This window comes from Schistosoma haematobium, chromosome ZW (assembly GCF_000699445.3).
Source record: "Schistosoma haematobium chromosome ZW, whole genome shotgun sequence".
Taxonomy (NCBI): domain Eukaryota; kingdom Metazoa; phylum Platyhelminthes; class Trematoda; order Strigeidida; family Schistosomatidae; genus Schistosoma; species Schistosoma haematobium.
In genome coordinates, this window is record NC_067195.1 from 67,909,113 (window position 1) to 67,928,339 (window position 19,227).

The 19,227-nt window shown below is 31.4% G+C and overlaps 1 protein-coding gene across 1 annotated transcript in view; it reads left to right on the forward strand.

Moving 5' to 3' along the window:
* The first annotated feature begins 1,476 nt into the window (after positions 1-1,476).
* The window catches only part of MS3_00004224 (uncharacterized protein), a 75,344-nt gene continuing 57,593 nt past the window's right edge, over positions 1,477-19,227 (forward strand). Inside the window, exons 1-3 of the mRNA XM_051212116.1 lie at positions 1,477-2,764; positions 8,392-9,291; positions 17,120-18,529. Of these exons, the coding sequence (XP_051072253.1) occupies positions 2,170-2,764; positions 8,392-9,291; positions 17,120-18,529 (2,905 nt within the window). The 5' untranslated portion in view covers positions 1,477-2,169. The remainder of the gene's footprint in view (positions 2,765-8,391; positions 9,292-17,119; positions 18,530-19,227) is intronic.

Sequence of the window (19,227 nt, forward strand, 5' to 3'; positions counted from 1 at the left end):
TCTAGTTAACTTCTAATGAAGCAAAACGGATTCAAGTAGTTTAAAACAATGTATTTCATGTAATCAAATTATGAATAATGAATTAATAGGAGAGTAATAATGAGAAAAAGTGAATTTATCATGAATTGTCTGGCTAAATAATCTGTTTACCATGGACAATCATTAATTTATGTCTATGCGATTTTTTCCTTATAATGATTGACTTAAACAATTGGAATCCCGAAATAGAACTTCGTTCATCTGCTATGTTGAATATTATTATTATTATTATTATTATCATCTTCATTATTAATACCAGCTTTATTCAATACCAGATACTCAGTTACAGTAAAGAATTTCCATTACAAGTTATGCAAAGTTGCAACGAATATTTCAGTTTACAATCACTTAAATTTTAAATCTAAAAATTATGTGCAAAAGCTTTTAAATATTGACAAGCTATTATTCGTATTTATCCGTAACTGTTTACTGTCTGTCCTGTTTTCATGACTTGATGTGTGAATCCTATAGTAATTACCTCTTGTGTCTTCAAAGGAATGAGGTGGATGAAACCACTAATTAGATTTACATTAGGATGTATACGTTTCCACTTACCTTAGAAACTATTTTTAGTAGTTGACATACATATCTTATCTACGTTACACAGATTTGTAACTGAAGTGTTTTAAAGTAAGCTTTTCGGTGATTCGTCTACAAACCTATGATAGATCTTAACCCATAAATTTTACCTCAACATCTTAAAAATGAATCTGTACTTAGTAATCTTGATAGGAAAAATAATTGATCACCCCCCAATCAGTTGACTGAATTGGCTACAAGCTCTTGATATCCTTTTCAAGACTTCCTTTAAATCATAAACTGTACATTAAATTGGCAGTAAAATCTTGACTACTCTTTTACAATTACAACTGAACACATCTTAACTCACTTTACCTAATGGAACTCAAATTTTAAACAATGTAGTGTAATCAGTCTACTTCCTTTCTTTCTACATTGTTATTTAGCTTAATATATATTTGCATTATTAGTCAATTATTATGTTTCATCAAAAAGAAAAATGATACTCCAAAAATCATAGAAATCTATCAACAATTTTCAGGGTTTTTTTCTCTATTTTTTTAAATAATCCATGAGTTTTACTCTTCACAATTACATATATAGAGCATCTTGTATACGATAGAAAGAATGGACAGAAATTTCGAACTACCAGTAATAATCTTATGACATCAACATTTCACACTGACATGACCTTTCAGCAAAATAACATTGAAAGTTCATAAAATCTGGTCCATATATTTTGAGCTTTTAAACTATTCATATTTAAAATTACATACACCAATAATCTGAGTGAGTTTGACTGAGCACATAAACACACAGCCATGGTGGTGGTGATGATGATGGGAATATACATTTTACAGTCTGTACTTCTCCCCCTAATGTCTAATTTAACCGTGACATTTTTCTCATCTCACTATGTCAATCCAGTAAACGTTTGGTCAGAGTCATTGTAAGGCAAAACAAATCACATGTATGCATGCAGAGTAAGTGAGTTAATCTACGAAATTCAGGTAAGGGGACGTGCTTTCATCCCATTCTCATTCTGTTACTCCACCCTATATTATATTACTGCTCCAATCGATATGGCAATGACTACATATATATATAAATAAATATTGTATTCTACACACAACGCTCACTACCATACCTTGTAAGCTAGCAAACTCAAGGGTTGGGACATAAACAAACATACACAATGCACATGTACATAGATTGCCTTAAAAACATGCATTTATACACAAATTCAACTGAGTTCAAACATACTCTTATCAGGCACTTTCTCGAATAAAATTGTGACTGTCCGTACTACAGTGTGCTAAACTTCATTCGGACTTATCGTAATCCATGGGACATCAGTATTTCATTGGATGAAAATTCAAACTATTAAATAAATTTTTAAAAATTCCTCTCTTTGTATATTCACTTACATTACTTGTAAACAAGTAATTTCTGTGAGTACATGGTTATGGTAGTTGTAGTTGTAACGGAAAAATAACAACCTGGACGAACGGGACGAACAGAAAAAGAAAAATCAAAATATTTTTCCTAACCCATTACACAAAATTATCAACTAATAATTCGTTAAACTATACTACTTTATTATCAGTTAATATGAATGAACAACAAACATTTCCCACAACTACTACGATTCCTGATGTCACTACTGGCGATGAAGATACTGCTGTAATTGATACGATGAATATTAATAATAGTTATTCACCGAATACTCCATCCAAAATTGAATTACTTCCAAATCTTACTGATAAAGAAAAAAAAATTGAACATGACTTGGACAATAACAATGATTATAGTTTTCAAGATGATGAGCAATATCATCGTCATATACAAGACATGATGACTGATCAAAATGACGGTGATAATGTGACTGAAGATACCGATGACCAAGAATATCAAGATGACATTAATCAATCTAATAAAATGGATACATTCAATTTTAATTTCTCTCTTTCTAATCCAAATGATTCTGATGATTCATTAAAACAATTAACAAACCTAAACAAAGATACTGGCAAACCAATTTATTCAAAATCCAATAACAATGATGACAAAAGACCAAGAAAATTTATATGTCGTTATTGCAATAAAGCATTTAGTTTAATGAATGTTCTTAAAGTTCATGAAAGAATACATACTGGAGAAAAACCATATGTTTGTGAAATATGCAATAAAGCATTTAATCAAAGTGGTATGTTATGAGTATATTTTTATTATATGTATAAATATATATGTTTAATGACTAAGTTAACTTTTATTCAATTAGGCTTTGCATCTAAATTAATGAAAATAGTAGTTTAATCTTGTATAACATTTTGCATGATAATGTACTTAACTTTGAACAATACTTTAGTTATATAAAAGTTATTGATATCATTTGGCTGCTCAAATTGAAGTATATGAAACTGAGTTTGAGTCTGATACTTATTGGTTAGGGTTGAAGTTCGAAAGATCTAAATACAAAATCACTGCTTAACTTTACATCCTATGTAAAGAAACAATATTACTTATCAATATCATTTTGTCCTACAAATAGGTAAGAGTAATCCTTGCTCTATATTTAATAGTTTCTAACTGCCTCAAAATTTCAACCTCGCTTCAAACTATAATTATTAAGCGGTTCTATTACATTTAATTTAATGGACTGAGTGAATATGGAACCTATCCACAAATGGTACTATTTTATTATATTAATGTGTGTTTGCATCTGTGTGTTTGGAGTGTATAAAAATGTTATGTAATGAAATTTAAGATCACATTATTCAACAGTGACCTGTACTAAAATCTAGTAAATCCATTTTAGCTAATTTGGAATTTGTTCTATAGATGAACCAACATTCGTTGGAATTCGGATTAAATACCTATGGCTGCAAATAATAGTGTTATTTATTCATGGTCTATAAGAATCGCAAGTTAAGATCAATACGTTAATTTATATTCAATTATGATGCCTTAATCAATATAATTTTATACTGGACAGACGGTCGAGAATATATCAATTTTCATTTTTTTTCTGGTCCTAAACTATGGACTATACTTTACCACTCATTTTCACTAATCTACCAGGTATGTATTTGTGTACTTGGCTTTGAGTCACACTCTAAGTGTAAGTTCTAATGATACCATCCGGTTGATGGAGAGGGGTTTCAAACCTATCACTTATTGGCTTAACCACTGAACTGATAAGGAAAACTGGTCGTATAGCTATACCTGTTTAACTGTTCGTCTTAAAATTGCTCTCATTACCTATGTTTTATACACTGTATATCTATAAACAGATCTGATGTAGTACATGACATAAAATATCCTGATTTCAAGATTAAACAATCTAAAAAATGCAGTTCCTATGTAAACGATACTCTTCATACATCTTAACATTAATTCCCATGTCTCCAATAAAAATTGCGATGACATTTGGAGCTTATTTTGATCTTTTTTCCTTAAAATCCTTAAGATATGTTTACAAAATATTTTTTATGATAAATAGGTCACTGATTTTTAAAGATTGATAGATCACCATTAAGTATGAATTGGAAAATGTATTAATTGTTAGGATCGACTAACAATAGAAATGCTTGATAATTAGAAGTAACTGAATTTGGTGTGCTAACTAGTAATACCCATAACTATTTAATTTGTGCTTTATTAGTCATGTATGGACCAGCATTCAAGTCAGAGAGAACTCTAAGTATTTTGAATTCGTAATAATGTATATTGTTGTAAACAACATAAGAAAATGTCACAGAATTTCCCTGCAAAACTGACCATTGAACTTTATGAACTTCACTGAGGACATGTTTCATTTCATCAAGGGCGATCTAGGATCTCTCGTGAATGTAAGTTACTGGACATTACATCAGCGTAACAAGAGAGCTAATCGATGGGAATAGAATCATAGAATTGAAAATAATGCTCTTATTAATATCAAGCTAAACATAAGAGACATAGTTTCAAAGGAACAAATGAAGTCAAAGAATCCAAGATATGATTGTTGAATGTTACTAGGTCACTATAAATCCAGTGAGCAACTTTACCCAATGGTAGAGTGCATTTGATAATCTTGAAGAAATGCGTTATCCAAAGGTTACAGAAATTACTCTCAGTTTCCGGTTAAATAACTTAAGCATCGAGATGTGTGTTTGGTCGTTATTTTGAACAAACTTATAAGTATAATCAGTGAACACATTCTTTTGACCTAGAAATTTAACCAAATTTCATAAGTGACGTTTTACTGCTGTACTCAAAGTAGCTTATGAACTTGGAAAATTTACTGCGGTTTTCAGATATTAAATTCATTTCGTCATAGAATAATAAGCTTTAAAATAGATTTCCATGAAGGTCTTTCTAGTATTACGGTTTGTTGAATTTCATTTCAAATGCTCATTATAATTACTATGCATTAAATCATTTACAAAAGTTTAACTATTTTCCATAAACATTTTGAATTCACTCTTATTTCCCTGAAGAGAAAACATTACTACTGAATATAATCTCATTAAATAAACTGAATCCATTCTGTTATATACATAACACAAATGTTAATTAGTTGCATTGAAGCAAATTCTTAGTCCGTAACCTGTTTTCTTCATAAACATATTCTCTTCCTACATTGACTACTTATACCATACTCTCTACTTGAGCTACACTGATGGTTGTAAACTGTCACTAGTATGAAGTAATTGTAAATAAGCGTCCACACGTGAGACTGAAGGTCATGGATTCAAACCTCCACGCACGGGATGTGTGCTGCTGGGGAGTCCCATACTAGGACGAAACGACCATCCAGTACTTTCAGGTTTTCAATGGTGGTATAACATTGATCGATTCATGTTCTCAATTGAAACTCTATTTATTCCACCTAGTTAGTAAGCAACAAACCATGCATTGCAAATATGCCAGATATCAACCTGAAATCGACCCACTTTAAAAGTTTCTTTGTTTAAATAGTAATTCCAAAGTATCCCTAAGTCTTAAAAGTAACTAAACCTAATTTTCATAACTTATAGATCAAATGACCACTGAGATTTGATTAAAATACCCCGATTAGTCATACAGAATATCCACTTTTTATTGCTGCTATTTAAATGAACTAATCAAATTTTCGGTTAGATGTCTGTAGGTCATTCGTTTACGAAAAAGTCACATAATCACTCACTATTTGGTCTTATGACATCAGCCTTTATTGCATATATATGTATAATACTCATTGTTCTGTTTTTCTTTCAGCCTGTGTCTGTTAGTTGGTAGTTGGTCTTTGAGTCATTTGGGCTCAAGGTCATTCGCTCGACTGCAATGGTAATCTGTAAAGAAATTAATCAACACAAAACAATAATAATTTTGCTAGACTGTTATCTGCCATACGAAATCTGATCCCATATTTGTTACATGCATTATGGTTTGAACGAAAAAAATCCATAGTGTCTCGGTAACATAAATGAGCATAGATTGAGAGTAGAATTTTAGTTTTAAGTCATAGTTAATGTTAATCTTTGAGAAGAATTATCATGGTGATATATTTCGTTAGAGTAACTTCAAAAATATGCTAGGTTTTATGCTAATAATGTACATTTTTATAGACTAACTAGCCGCCATTTACCTCTCGATCATTATGTAAACTTATTTTGATCCTTTAAGTTGTGTACTACATTTTATATTTGTCGACAGTTTGAGGTGAGTAATAGGCATAAATACATAAGTAAGCTAAATCTGCATTTAACATTCCAACCCTGACTGCTCGACACGTTGATAAAAACAGCCTAAAAGAGCAGTTTATTACCATAACAAAATTATCCCGTCAGCATATTAACAGACTGAATATAATATTTCAAATGAGAGCACCAAAGAGGGGTAATATCAACTTAATACAGATGTAAATGATATATACTTTGTAAAATTTTCGTAACAGTTTAACAGGTCTAAATGTGAATGTCCAAATTATGTCTTATTTCACTTAGATAGTCTAGTGTTGATCTATTTTCGTAATCTGTGACCAGTTTGATACGTACTGCTACCTCCTTATAATTTCTTTAGTTTTGTTACTGGATTCCTGCAATAGAATGCTTGATTTTAAATGCATTTAAACCCTGTTCCTTCTTCACAGGATCAACAAATTTCTATATACTTACATGTATGGTATCAACAAGTCGGCTAAAGCCTCTATATCACCTCTGCACCATATTGTTCGTATTAAGGAAATCTTCCACAACAGAGGGTAGATCGAACATACTTCACACTATTAAGAATGTTATTCCTCCTTTCAATGCTCTCCTTTCTAAAAAGCATTCAGTTTTCTTATAGAAGAAACACTAGTTAGTCAACAAGTAACCCTCTATAAATGGTAAAGTATGAGGATTTATGGAGTTCACTAGTCGATCTAAGCTAGACCACTATGGGTGAAGGGTTGCGCAGGATCATGGATCGATTGAAGTTAAACATTAACACCGTTGGATGCTGGCTCACTGGTTCAGAGGTTAGGCGTTCGTGCGCCAGACCTAGGGTCCTGGGTTAGAGTCCCGCGTGTGGGATCGTGGGTCACACTGGGGAGTTCCATACTCGGACGAGACGGCCGTTCAGTACTTCCAAGTTTTCCATGATGGTCTAGTTTAGATCGACTCGTGAATTCAACTGTTAACATAGTAAGATGTAGACTGAACTATATGCAGAGAATGTTTAGGTTATGGTTATCTTTTAGGAAATAAATCATTGTGGTTATTATTTCAGTCATGTTTGCTATGCTGTATGTAAAGTTATACTACAAAATGTTATACAAACTGTCTTTTTGAGACTCTCCACGGAAGGGGGATATTTTAGTTATTTGGTGTTTACTGTATAAGCTTGATTTCATTTCAGGTTAGACATATGTGTTCAAATGACTAATAGTTTGTAATTATCCTCAATGTAAAATGTTATTCAATGAATTACTTGCTAAATCAAAGTCTCATTTTTTTATTATATCAACAACTTATATTTAGATTATTGTCCATTGATTTCTTCTGTAGCCAGTCAGTACTCAAACAACGATAACTGTCTGTCAATTGTGTTATTTTTAAATCAAGCAACTACAGCATTTACTCACATTGAGAACTTTATTATTCGAAATTAACAACCAATGACATCTATAAAAGAATAATATTTACTACAATCATTTCTATTTTATTCGTATAAACATTGAAGGAAACTCACTTAAATGAACTCAGTTTTAGTAATTAAGAAGAAGCGACTTATTGGTTAAATAGCCCAAACATTTAACCATTCAGCTGTCAGGTTCGAACTCAGTTCCAACTACTTTGGTTTTGGCAGCCAATTAGTATCATTGATCCCTAGCTCAAAAGTATAGTTTAAACCGTAGTTAACTAGCCTGTATTGGGTTAACAACTTACATTGGTTTTTAACTTTTTCTGGATATTTCATAGAAGTTAAACTCACTGAAATCATTCAACCAAATTAACAGACCAAACGAGTAGCAAATCTTTTGTTAAAAAGCGTACAGTTTGATAAAAGTTTAATTGAAGCGAATATGTATTCTGATTTATTACCAACCTTAATCTAGCTTTCGTTATGAGTTGATATCAAATGGGGAACTACTGAAAATCAGGGGCACTAGATGATTGTTTCGTCCTGGTCCGGGACTCTTCAGTCGTACATATCCTCCTACCAGGGATAAGACATAGAACTTAAGGACCTCATGACATGTCCATTATCTCTACACTTCCACTAAATTTTATTACTGAAAAGACAACTAAGAAATCTATTTTAAGGCTAAACAATCAATAATTATTTACAATTCTGAAATCTAAAAATTTTATTTTATTTTTCAAGGTTCACTAAATCGTCATAAGAACACACATACTAAGCGTAGCAGTGATAATCGTAGTTATTCATGTCGATTCTGTCCACGTCAATTTCTACATTCTAGTCAATTACAAGATCATGAAACAGTGGAGCATAGTATGGAAATGAATATATCAATTTCAAAATCAAATGATACAAGAGTTAATGATTATACTACTGTAAAATTACCAACATCTTCATTATCCACAACATCTTTACCAATAATATCAACAACGGAAACAATAAAAACAATAACAGAAGGAATAACAGCTGATTGTAATATATTAAAACAAAATCATTTATCAAGTCAATTACTTCATAATAAATCAATAAACAATAATACCCTGAAACTTTCATCTTCAGAACATAATAATAAAAATTTTGACAAAAATAATAATAATAATAATAATAATAATAATAGTAATATTCTTAATAATAATATAGATAACAATGATATAGACAATAATAATTCAATGTCATTATTAAATTCTACCCAAAATCTTTTTGAGCTTGATACAAAAATGACTGGTGTAACAAATAAATTTCCATTTCCTTATGGTTTAAATTTGATTAGTAAATTTTTACCAGTTGGTTTAACAGATGAATTTATTAAATCATTAGAGAATAATAATATAGATGGATTATTACATCAATTACCTATAACAACAACTACTACAATAACAAGTTCTTCAACAGTTGGTATCACTTCTACTAATACTGTTTCTGGTATGAATATTTCAAATATTATTAATCCTATTAATAAAGGAATACTGAAACAGGACTTGTTAGATAATACAAATACATTTACTTGTACATTATGTTCAACAAATTTATCATCGAAAACTGAATTAGATATACACTGGGGACAACATTTTATACAGCAAATGGGTAAGTATGATAAAATGTTTATCTGATATCATTATTATTGTTCTCATTTGGAATTTTTCATCAATAAAGTGTATTTTTAGGGATGATATTTGTCATTAGGAATACATTCAAAGAATAGTGGAGAAGATTTGCAGCTTAGGTGGATGATTTTGATGTAGTTTTGTTCTCTGAACTGGATGGTTTAGTTGTGGAGCTTTCATCGTTCTTCTGAACGACATCATCAGCACAAGCTATAGAACTATAGAGCAATTCACTTCTACCTGAAGTTCGTGCTGATGATGTCGTTCAGAAGAACGATGAAAGCTCCACAACGAAACTATCCAGTTCAGAGAAAAAAACCCATCAAAATACACTTAAGGGGTAAAGATACTTTCAGGCTCTTAATGTAGATTTATTTTATTAATCTATTAAACATTTTAAAGGAGTTTAAGATTACTAAAATTGAAAATAATCAAAAGAAGAGTATTCCATTTGTGATTGAATGATTACATTCTTGCCTTTTAAAAGAGATCAGGATGGTCATTCAAGCGAATGCATCAGTCTACTTTACTTCATTTCTTTTTAAGCGTACATATAAATAAACTATTGAACAAAATTAATGATACATAGAATCAGAATAAGTTGGCCAATACTTTAAGCAATCTAATGAATACAGTTTATTTAGTACCTCATTTTATTTATTTATTTTAGCACATAGATATTGGTACAAGGAGGCACCAAATACATGTGCGCCACACAAATCTCATTCGATATGTGTGAAGGCTGTGATACTACCCGGGTGCCCAAACAGAAGCAGGTGGTTTTCTTAGGAGGCCATACCCCGAGCCTTCGACCTGAAGGTTTGATCCACAAGGCAGTGGAGCCTCGTAAGGAGATGCATTCTCATGGAAGCCGGTGACCAACAATTGGTTCATACGCCATTTGTCCCCGCAGGATACTGGAGCCCATGTGCACCATTGATTTGGTTTGGGATCCGGTTAAAGCGCCGGACATTCGCTTTTCGTCCTCTCATTTTCGTAAACAACAGTAATGCCACAAGAAGGCAATGAGTAGGACTTCCCTTGCAGAGGCTGTATACGCGTGGCCATGTGAGAGCATTTCGAGAGGGAGAGCGGACTCTCCCCACTCTCGGTCGTATCAGGGCATTTAGGGGCAGTACCTCATTATAGGAAAATAGATAGTACCACTAGTCGGCACTCAAACTCAATTACAAAAATGAAAACAAGACAAGATTTATTTTAATGAATCATATTAGTGTAAACCTTTAGGGATGTTAATTAATTTTCTGGAAATATTAACATCTGTATATAAACACAGAAAGCTAACGCAACATTTTCCAATTTATTTCACTTATGATACTGGTATGATATTTAGAATGTTTATCAAAAAGTTTTTGTCATACTCTGTAGCGCGTTCTGTACTTATCTACAACCATGATGAAATGATCTGACAAAGGTGTAACGTCAATCTATAAAATATCGATTTTTTACATGCAAGGAAAAAATGACTTAGGCTTCTTGGGTACTATCCTTAAGGTGTTATAAATGAATTGCTAAAGATTTTGGTCATTATGAACTGAGATTCATTACTATTGAGAGGAATTAATTATTTTTTTACTATTTTTGTGTTTTTATTTTTGCTACTTTCTGATTGTACGTTTTATGATGGTGTGAACTGTAGTCACTTTAACCAATGATTCATTGTAGTGGGATTATCTGTATTTGCATTCATTTGTCGGTGTGCATAATCTAACAATTAAGGTTTCTTTTGTCTACTTCTGATATAATCAATATAAAATATAAAAATAATTAGTTGTGCATCTACAAAACAATGTGTTTACATATAGTCATCACCACTTATTCATCAAATACACCTGAAGTGATAAACACACATTTTAACTGGGTATCCTACAGTTCGAAAAGAAATTCTAGGCAGATCTTTATTTTAATTAAGTATGTATTGACCATTCAATCTCTAGAGTCATGGATTCAAATGTTTCTTTACTCACCAAGATTTCAGCACTTGAACAGTATTATTAATGATTATGGATTTAGGACTGTTTTTCAGTGATTAATAAGCTCAATCTTTGAACTGAATTCAATTGGATTGAAATCTGAAAATCAGTCACAATTGACACCTTTATGCATGTCGCATCAATTTTGTTTAAAAATGTGTTCACATAAGATCATGATTACAACTTCTACTAATTACGATAGATATAACTTTATCTTATTCTTAATATCACTATGATTGAGCATATATCTCTTTAGCTGATTGTTGAGTACTTCAACTGTTTACAATCATTACTCGATTTCAACAAATTTTATATGTCATGTATTTTGTCATTAAGAAAATAAATATCAAAGAGTAAGTTATTAACAATACTGTAATGTTGGTATTTTTTATTAACAAAAGTACATTTGCAGATCGTTTTTCACTAAGACAAAATTTAAAATAAGGAAACCAGTATGAATATTGCTACTCAACTTCTTAACACAAATATAATTAATTACAATTAAAAGTGCAAGCAACCATGTCATAATTTACAGTAATTCATCCTAGAAATGTACTTTAAATATTGCTATATGTTAAATGTAAAATTGTGTACTTTTCTATACTAAGGCTATATGTCAGAATAAATCGTGGCGTTCTTTTTGAATCGTTAGACCTACTTCACGTTAGTTTATGCTTTTGAAATGATATTGTGGCTAATAACTATTAACCCTTTAATAAATACCTGTTACTGAAAGCTGAATACATAAACCTGTAGTTGGTCAATCAGTGAGAGAGTAATATTAGGATTTGACAATAAGGTTCTGAATTCGTATTAAAATCGATACCCAAAATATGTAAACTATACAAAACCACTATTTAGAAAAAAATATCATATTATCTGGTAGATGAATGGGAAAGAAATGGTATGGTATCAATTAATGAAAGCCATGTTGATATAGGGTTTCTGAGAAAGTTCGGGTTTCACTGACTTGAGCTCTCAGTTATTGAAAAATGTTACCTGGTGACCCTAAATAATACGTCTTTTAACCGAACACAATAGTAACAGTGTATTTATTTTGTATCTCCCAGTAACTCTTTACATCACCCTATTACTGTATATCTACAAATTTCTTGTTTATCAAAAGCATTCTCTTTAATGTTGTTTTTTCATTGTTTAAAAGCATACTGCTAAAGAACGGTGTGTCAGTTTGATTCAGTTTATAATTTTATTTGTTCTTGTACTAAGAATAGTAGTCATCTCGCAGTTAAACATTACAATCTAGTGTAAGATTACAACCGATTGAATACCTCGCCGACTACCTTTATAGATCTCAGTCAATGTAATACATAGTGATATTCATTAAAATACAACCAGGCATTATGGTCGTTTATGATAGATCAGGTAGCTTCCTTTCTGTGCCGAAATTCGTTCCCATTTTAACAATATCGTACATAGTTCATTGATAATGTATTGAAATAACTTCATTCACCCCGTAAATATAACACACGTGGTAAAATTAATTGCTATTACAACTGTATATTATTTCTTTATTTAATGTTTATGTTCAGTGGTCTAAGTATCAGATCTTTGGTCGATCATGCAGAAGTTCGCAGTCTATCACACCACAGTCGATTGGTATGATTAGTCACTACATGTATGTAGTCCAAAGCCCAGTCGATAAAACAGTACTTGACTATTAAGTTTAACTTTATAAAATATTAATCTTTTGACAAGTTATTGAAATGAAATATACCACCACATCTATTTTCTTAAAATCTAGCTGAAGAATTTATTCTATTAAAATGTCAACATAGATTTGATATATACGAGTTACTTGTATCAAGATACTTAAATTTAAAAAACAATCGAAGCGAATAAAATGAATGCCCTCTGAAATCCACTACTGATTTAAGTATAATTCCACCAGAAGCATGTCTAACCATTGATCCTATATTTAAATTACAAAAAAAGAAAAGAATTGCTAATTATAACTTTATACCCTGAACAAAAATGACATTTATGGATTACTACATTTTCAATTCGACATCATATAGATCTACTTTTTGTATTCAATTGAATCACGTATATATATATATATATATATATATATATATATATATATATATCATGGTTAGAAATCAAAATAAGGAATGAAACTAAAAATGATTTTCAAAACTAGATGGAAACCCAATTTCTGTTAGTTGTAATGAATTATGTAAATGAAAAGAAAGACGTATGCATTAATAATTCCGACTTCGGCATTGGGTGACAGTTGTTTTGAGTTGCAGGTGTTCATCAGTTGTAGGAATTCTGCCCTAGCTTTGCTAGATTTTGCCTTCACATCTAGGTCAGATCCTCGTTGTTTGTCGATAATGCTGGCGAGATATGTAAAGGCTTCAACCCTTCCAGAACTTCTCCATCAAGTGTGATTTAGTTGGTGCTCTCGATGTATCATTCCATGATCCAAATTCTCCCCTTGTCTATGGTGAGGCCTATTGCTCTGGAGGGTACTATTACACCGGTATTTTTCACACGCATTTGTTGTTGTCTTTAGTATAGAAGTCTAAATAGTCTAGTCGCATCCAAGTTTTCCATTGTATTCCGTGCCTCCCGTGAGATAGGGAAGTCATCATAGTCCAGTCAACCACAAACTATGGAAACCAGCACTATATCTAAGTTATTCATTATTCCCTTTCTATTGCATTCAGTCATCTAACATGAGACAGTGTGTTCTACAATAGTCTTGTTTTCAATGGTTTCCGAGCCAAAACATACAACTTATTAGTATGGAACATATGTTTTTACATCATACCTATTATTTTTATTATTAATACCAAGTCAAAATACAAAAAAGTGTATGAAAATATCAATGTGTACACTAGGAAAATCGATTAGGATCACTATCATTATCGTTATCATCACCCCATCCATATTAATAACATGTCTGTATATTCTTTTATTAAAAATAAAAGGTGAGCATTAAATTTTGTTCCTTCTTCTGATTCTTCTCCTTCTTTATGGGTCAAATAAGGTCAATTTGTAAGAAAAATAATTTTTGAGAAAGTGGTGGTGACAGATTTCAGTAGATGGAGTGGGGAGAAGTAAAAGAATCAAATGTTATGAAAGAAGAAATAAAAAAGCATGAAAATAAAATGAGAAGAGATTAAAGTTAGTTAGTCAATCAGCACTAAGTAATTATCTTCGTCTTCTTCCTCTCTATCACCTCCTAATGTGTATCAATCTATATAATTCCTCTTTTTTCATGGAAACTTAGTTTTAATGATTGTATGAAATTAATCTTTTTTTTAAATTCTTTTAATAATTAGTTTGCCAGTCCTGTCATGATTAATTTATTTATGTTGAAATAAAAAAGGTGGTAGGAAAGATTACGCAAATGTTTCAAGTCAGCTTGCTTTGTCTCTCTTGTTTAAGCCTGATTCAGTGTATATAGTTTTTTCATTTGTGCATCTACATATGTATTTGTTTGTTTGTGAAGCCAAATGTTTTTACGACCCACATTACAAAATGTGTCTTTGGTGTAACGTCACTATTATTAACAAAGGAAATGAGCATATGTGTACTATTCGTAAATTCGGATAGACTACGTCAAGAATTTATGTCAGTTGAAATTTGTATTTAATGAAACCATGATGATTGATTACGAATAAAATTAGTTTAATAATTTAAAAACAAAGTCTCTATATCATTGAACGTTGAGATGATATCTATCAATAGAACTCCATCAAGAGTATGATAGTTCTCAAATGAGGAGTATTAATTGTACTGTATTAAAGATAACTTTTATCATGAACCCATATCAGATTTTGACGTCTGTTTAGTATTGCATAGGATTTGTTAGATCCACACCAATATAACCTCATATGAGAACACACCGAAGACATTCAGGACACAAACGAAACACTTAAACTACTGAATCATTGTCCAAAGATACATATTTTCACCATCAATCAATTTGTAGTGAAGTCCGATCCTAAGCCTGCTAGTAGGTGCATCACTTTGACTAGTTTAAGCATTCTGATGAAAACTCGAAAAAAGTGTTGGAACTTAGTACTAACTATTACACAGTTATTATTCCGTAGTGTGGTCCGGTGAAATCCATGCAGCTTTGTGTATGCGTTCATGTTAAAGAAGAATGCTGTCTTTAGCCGTGTTGTTGAAAGCATTCCCATCTTATAAGTTTTTTTCAAACATCACTGAAACTCCTCATGTGTGCTAGCCACATTCTTCTTCGTGATCAGAATACCACACAGCCTCTTTCAAATCTAGTTTTTGATTACCAGCTTACGTCCAATGTGTTTCATTTATTCTAAGCAGAGCGAAACTGTATTTCCTCGTTTCTGCAGCTATTTGAATGCTCCTCCCATTCTCCTATATTGTGTGAACATACCATGTATATATGTTAATTGTTGCCCTGATTGTTAGAAGGACCGCTGACTTGGTGACTTCTGAAGAATCTTGACTCTCATCATGAGGTACCATAGGTGTTCCGTATGAACACCGTTCAACTCCCAGAGCAGAGTTGATATGGTCTAAATGATCTTTTCAGTCTAGCGCTTGTTTAACAAGGTTCTATTTTACAATATGGGGTTGATAACCCCATACTCAACCCTCCTCTTTTATCCGAACTTCGTTCTGTCAGTAACTGTAGAAAGGCTCCAGAAGGAGTTCCACAATTCTTATTTAGTTAAACGATTTTGTGGAAATTCTTCTAGAATTTAGAAGGGATTTCTTTACTAACTATAAGTCCTGTTTTTGATACCTCTTGAAACTGTAGGTGCTCATTGATAAGGAATCATATAATACACAAAAATGGGTTTACATTACTCTTTATATATCAGTTCTGATTTGGTGCGGAAAACGGCCTTAAAACACTAAGAGGATTCAGCAAACTACCTACCCTGATAAGTAAGATTACATAACATGCAAGGTGAAGTTTTTCACACTACTTATCGAATCTTGGGAACATATGTGTTACTGCAATAGCTTATGGGCCTGATATGTTTTTATGAGAGAAAAAACGGTGAATATGCTGATTGAATAATACAGAACTAGATATTTAAACATTGAAGATCATGTGGCGCCTCGATGTAGACTGTTCTATCTCTACTGATAGCTTTGAAATAGAAATCCACAAAAAAATGACTAAAAATAGAAGAAATAAGTAGAACTTAATTTGGTTTATCATTTTTTTACACTGAACCGTTGCACCCATATACTTTCACCTTTATCGTTATTATTTAAAACCTGCCTACTTCGTAAAATTCGAAAATACTCTGTCTCAGTTTCAAAAACATATTTTAATATGTCAAATTGAAGGTTAACAAAAACCTCAATTTTTCTGATCTGTACCTCTCATTATTTTAAAACGGAAATATTTAGTGTTGTCGAATGTAACCGATGTGCTGCTCTAATCCTAGATGCAGATTATGGTTCGTTGACGGATGACTACTATTTGACTTCTATCTGATATAAGACTGTAATTAAATATGTTAGACGTTATCATACATTAATTTAGAGAACTAAATTTTGTTGACTGTTTAAAATCGCTTAGTTCCAACCTTCAAAGTAGTTTTTCAAGTAGTACACCTTTCACATATCACTTTGGGAGTTAGAAAAGTTATCAATTATCGAAATAATCTGAGAATTTCCATTGTGGTATTTTTGACTTGAGCATTAATACACACAATCGACAAGTTAATAGACACAGCTTAGGCTTGTAGCTTTTGTTGAAATGATTCTAAATAATAATTTCAACTGACCTCTTTCATGTGTATACCATTGTTATGGCTAATGTTCTTTTTACACCAATAGAAGCTCAACTTGGTCCAATATCAAACAGTTTAATACCATCGTCTTCACTTTCAAATCCACTTAATCCAATTCATCTCAATCCGAATACATCTTTCAATGATATTAATTCCAAGTTACCTCATTCATTTACATCGTCTACACAAAATACATTAAAATCAATTGAACAAACAGATTTAAATAAAATTCTACCTGAAAATTCAAATACAACGTATCCATTTGATAATTGTTTATCGAATACATCTATAGATAACATTTCATTATTGAATTCAACTAATATGAATTCAGCGGCAACTGCTGCTGCTGCCGCTTCTGCAGCTATGGTAACGGCATTAAGTCAATTTTTATTGGGCAATACACCTGGCCAATCATTACCGAATCCATCATTGTTAGCTGCAACAGCTGCACTGACTAATCCTGAATTATTAAATTCTCTTATGAATGCACTGCCACCTACCATTACTACTACTAATACTAATACTACTACCAACACTACTATTAATAATAATACCACTAATAAAAGTGATAATAATAACACACCAACTATTCAAAGCAACATGAACGAACTTAATCCTAATCATTTTAATAAACTACTGAATAGTTTGACCAATGTACATAACCACTTAAATTTTCCACGTAGCACAGGACTTTCAAATAATATCGCTCAAAAACTCCTTGATATCGATACTAATTCATTTGGACTAAAAGATCACGCCTTGAATTTTATTATCAACAAAGCATGTAATATATCGCCTGATTCATTGACAAAATCTCCAACATCTTCCTCACCGTCATTGTCATCATCAATTTCACCATCAGCTATTATAACAACAACAATCGGGACAACAACTATGACAACATCAATTAGTCAAAATTATTCTTCGTTGAATCATTTAAATCAAAAAACTCCTTCATCATTATCTACACATTCAATATGGCCGTGTAAATTAGAATTAGATTTTACAAATCGTTCCATTATTAATCCATTACAATCGAATTGTGCATTAAATCAATTATTTACTGAATTAGATACAAATCTATCAATGAATATGGCAACATCGAATTCATTTGATCAACAAATGTTATCTACAATTAATTTATCAACTTGTAAAAATAATAGTTATATCACAGAGGATTCATTTAAATTAAATAATTCACGTCATTTAAGTATTGACAGTGAAAATTATTCCAGTGATCTTGAAGGCGGCGGTGGTGGTGTAGAAGGTGTAGGTGGTGTTGGCGGAGGAAATTTAACCGATTCCACATTGAGTGGAAGTTTCAATACTCTAAAAAGAAAACGTTCTAATTCACCGAATAACTCAATTGATAACAGTAAATCACGTAAATGTAATTTTTGTAATAAACAATTTAATTGTACAAGTGCCTTGAGAATACATTATCGAAAACATTCAGGTAAGTGTTCTTTTTTCAATGATCTATGTGAATGTGCTTACATGAATCTTTATACATTACATTTAATTGTTTATTTTGATATTTTAGATTGTTTCGAAGCTGAGTACACAAAAGTGTATTTGGTTATTAAAATGAATTATCTTTGTATTTTCAGCATTCCACATTAATTTGTAACTTTATATCAAATTTTTTAAATTATAAACTGTGATATCTACTACAAAACTATTAGAATCGGTGAGCAATAGATAGTTTTTTACTGCCTAGTTACGAACTCCTAGTTAGTGGTTAAGATATTCAAGTTTCAGTCACTGAGTAGCAAGTTTAAACTCTGCTAAACATTACCTTTAATTTCTGTTATGAGTAGAAAGTCTATATTCATTGGTGAATGATTTCTACGCCATTCAGTTTGTGATCCAAACCGATACTGAATCAACATTTACATTTAAAGAGAGGAATTCATTTCAAACACCTTTATACTATGATTCATAACATTCGGAAGGTTCTATATTATAATTGAATTCTCAGTCAAATAGAACTGTCGTCTGTGTATGTAATTATATATATATATATATATATATATAAGAAAAGTCGTCATCAAATTGGACAAACTTTCACCAGGGACGTCACATGTTTATTCACTAATAGTGTTTAAAATTGCCTTACTTTGTTGAAGACAGATTGTCAAATTTCTAAGGTAC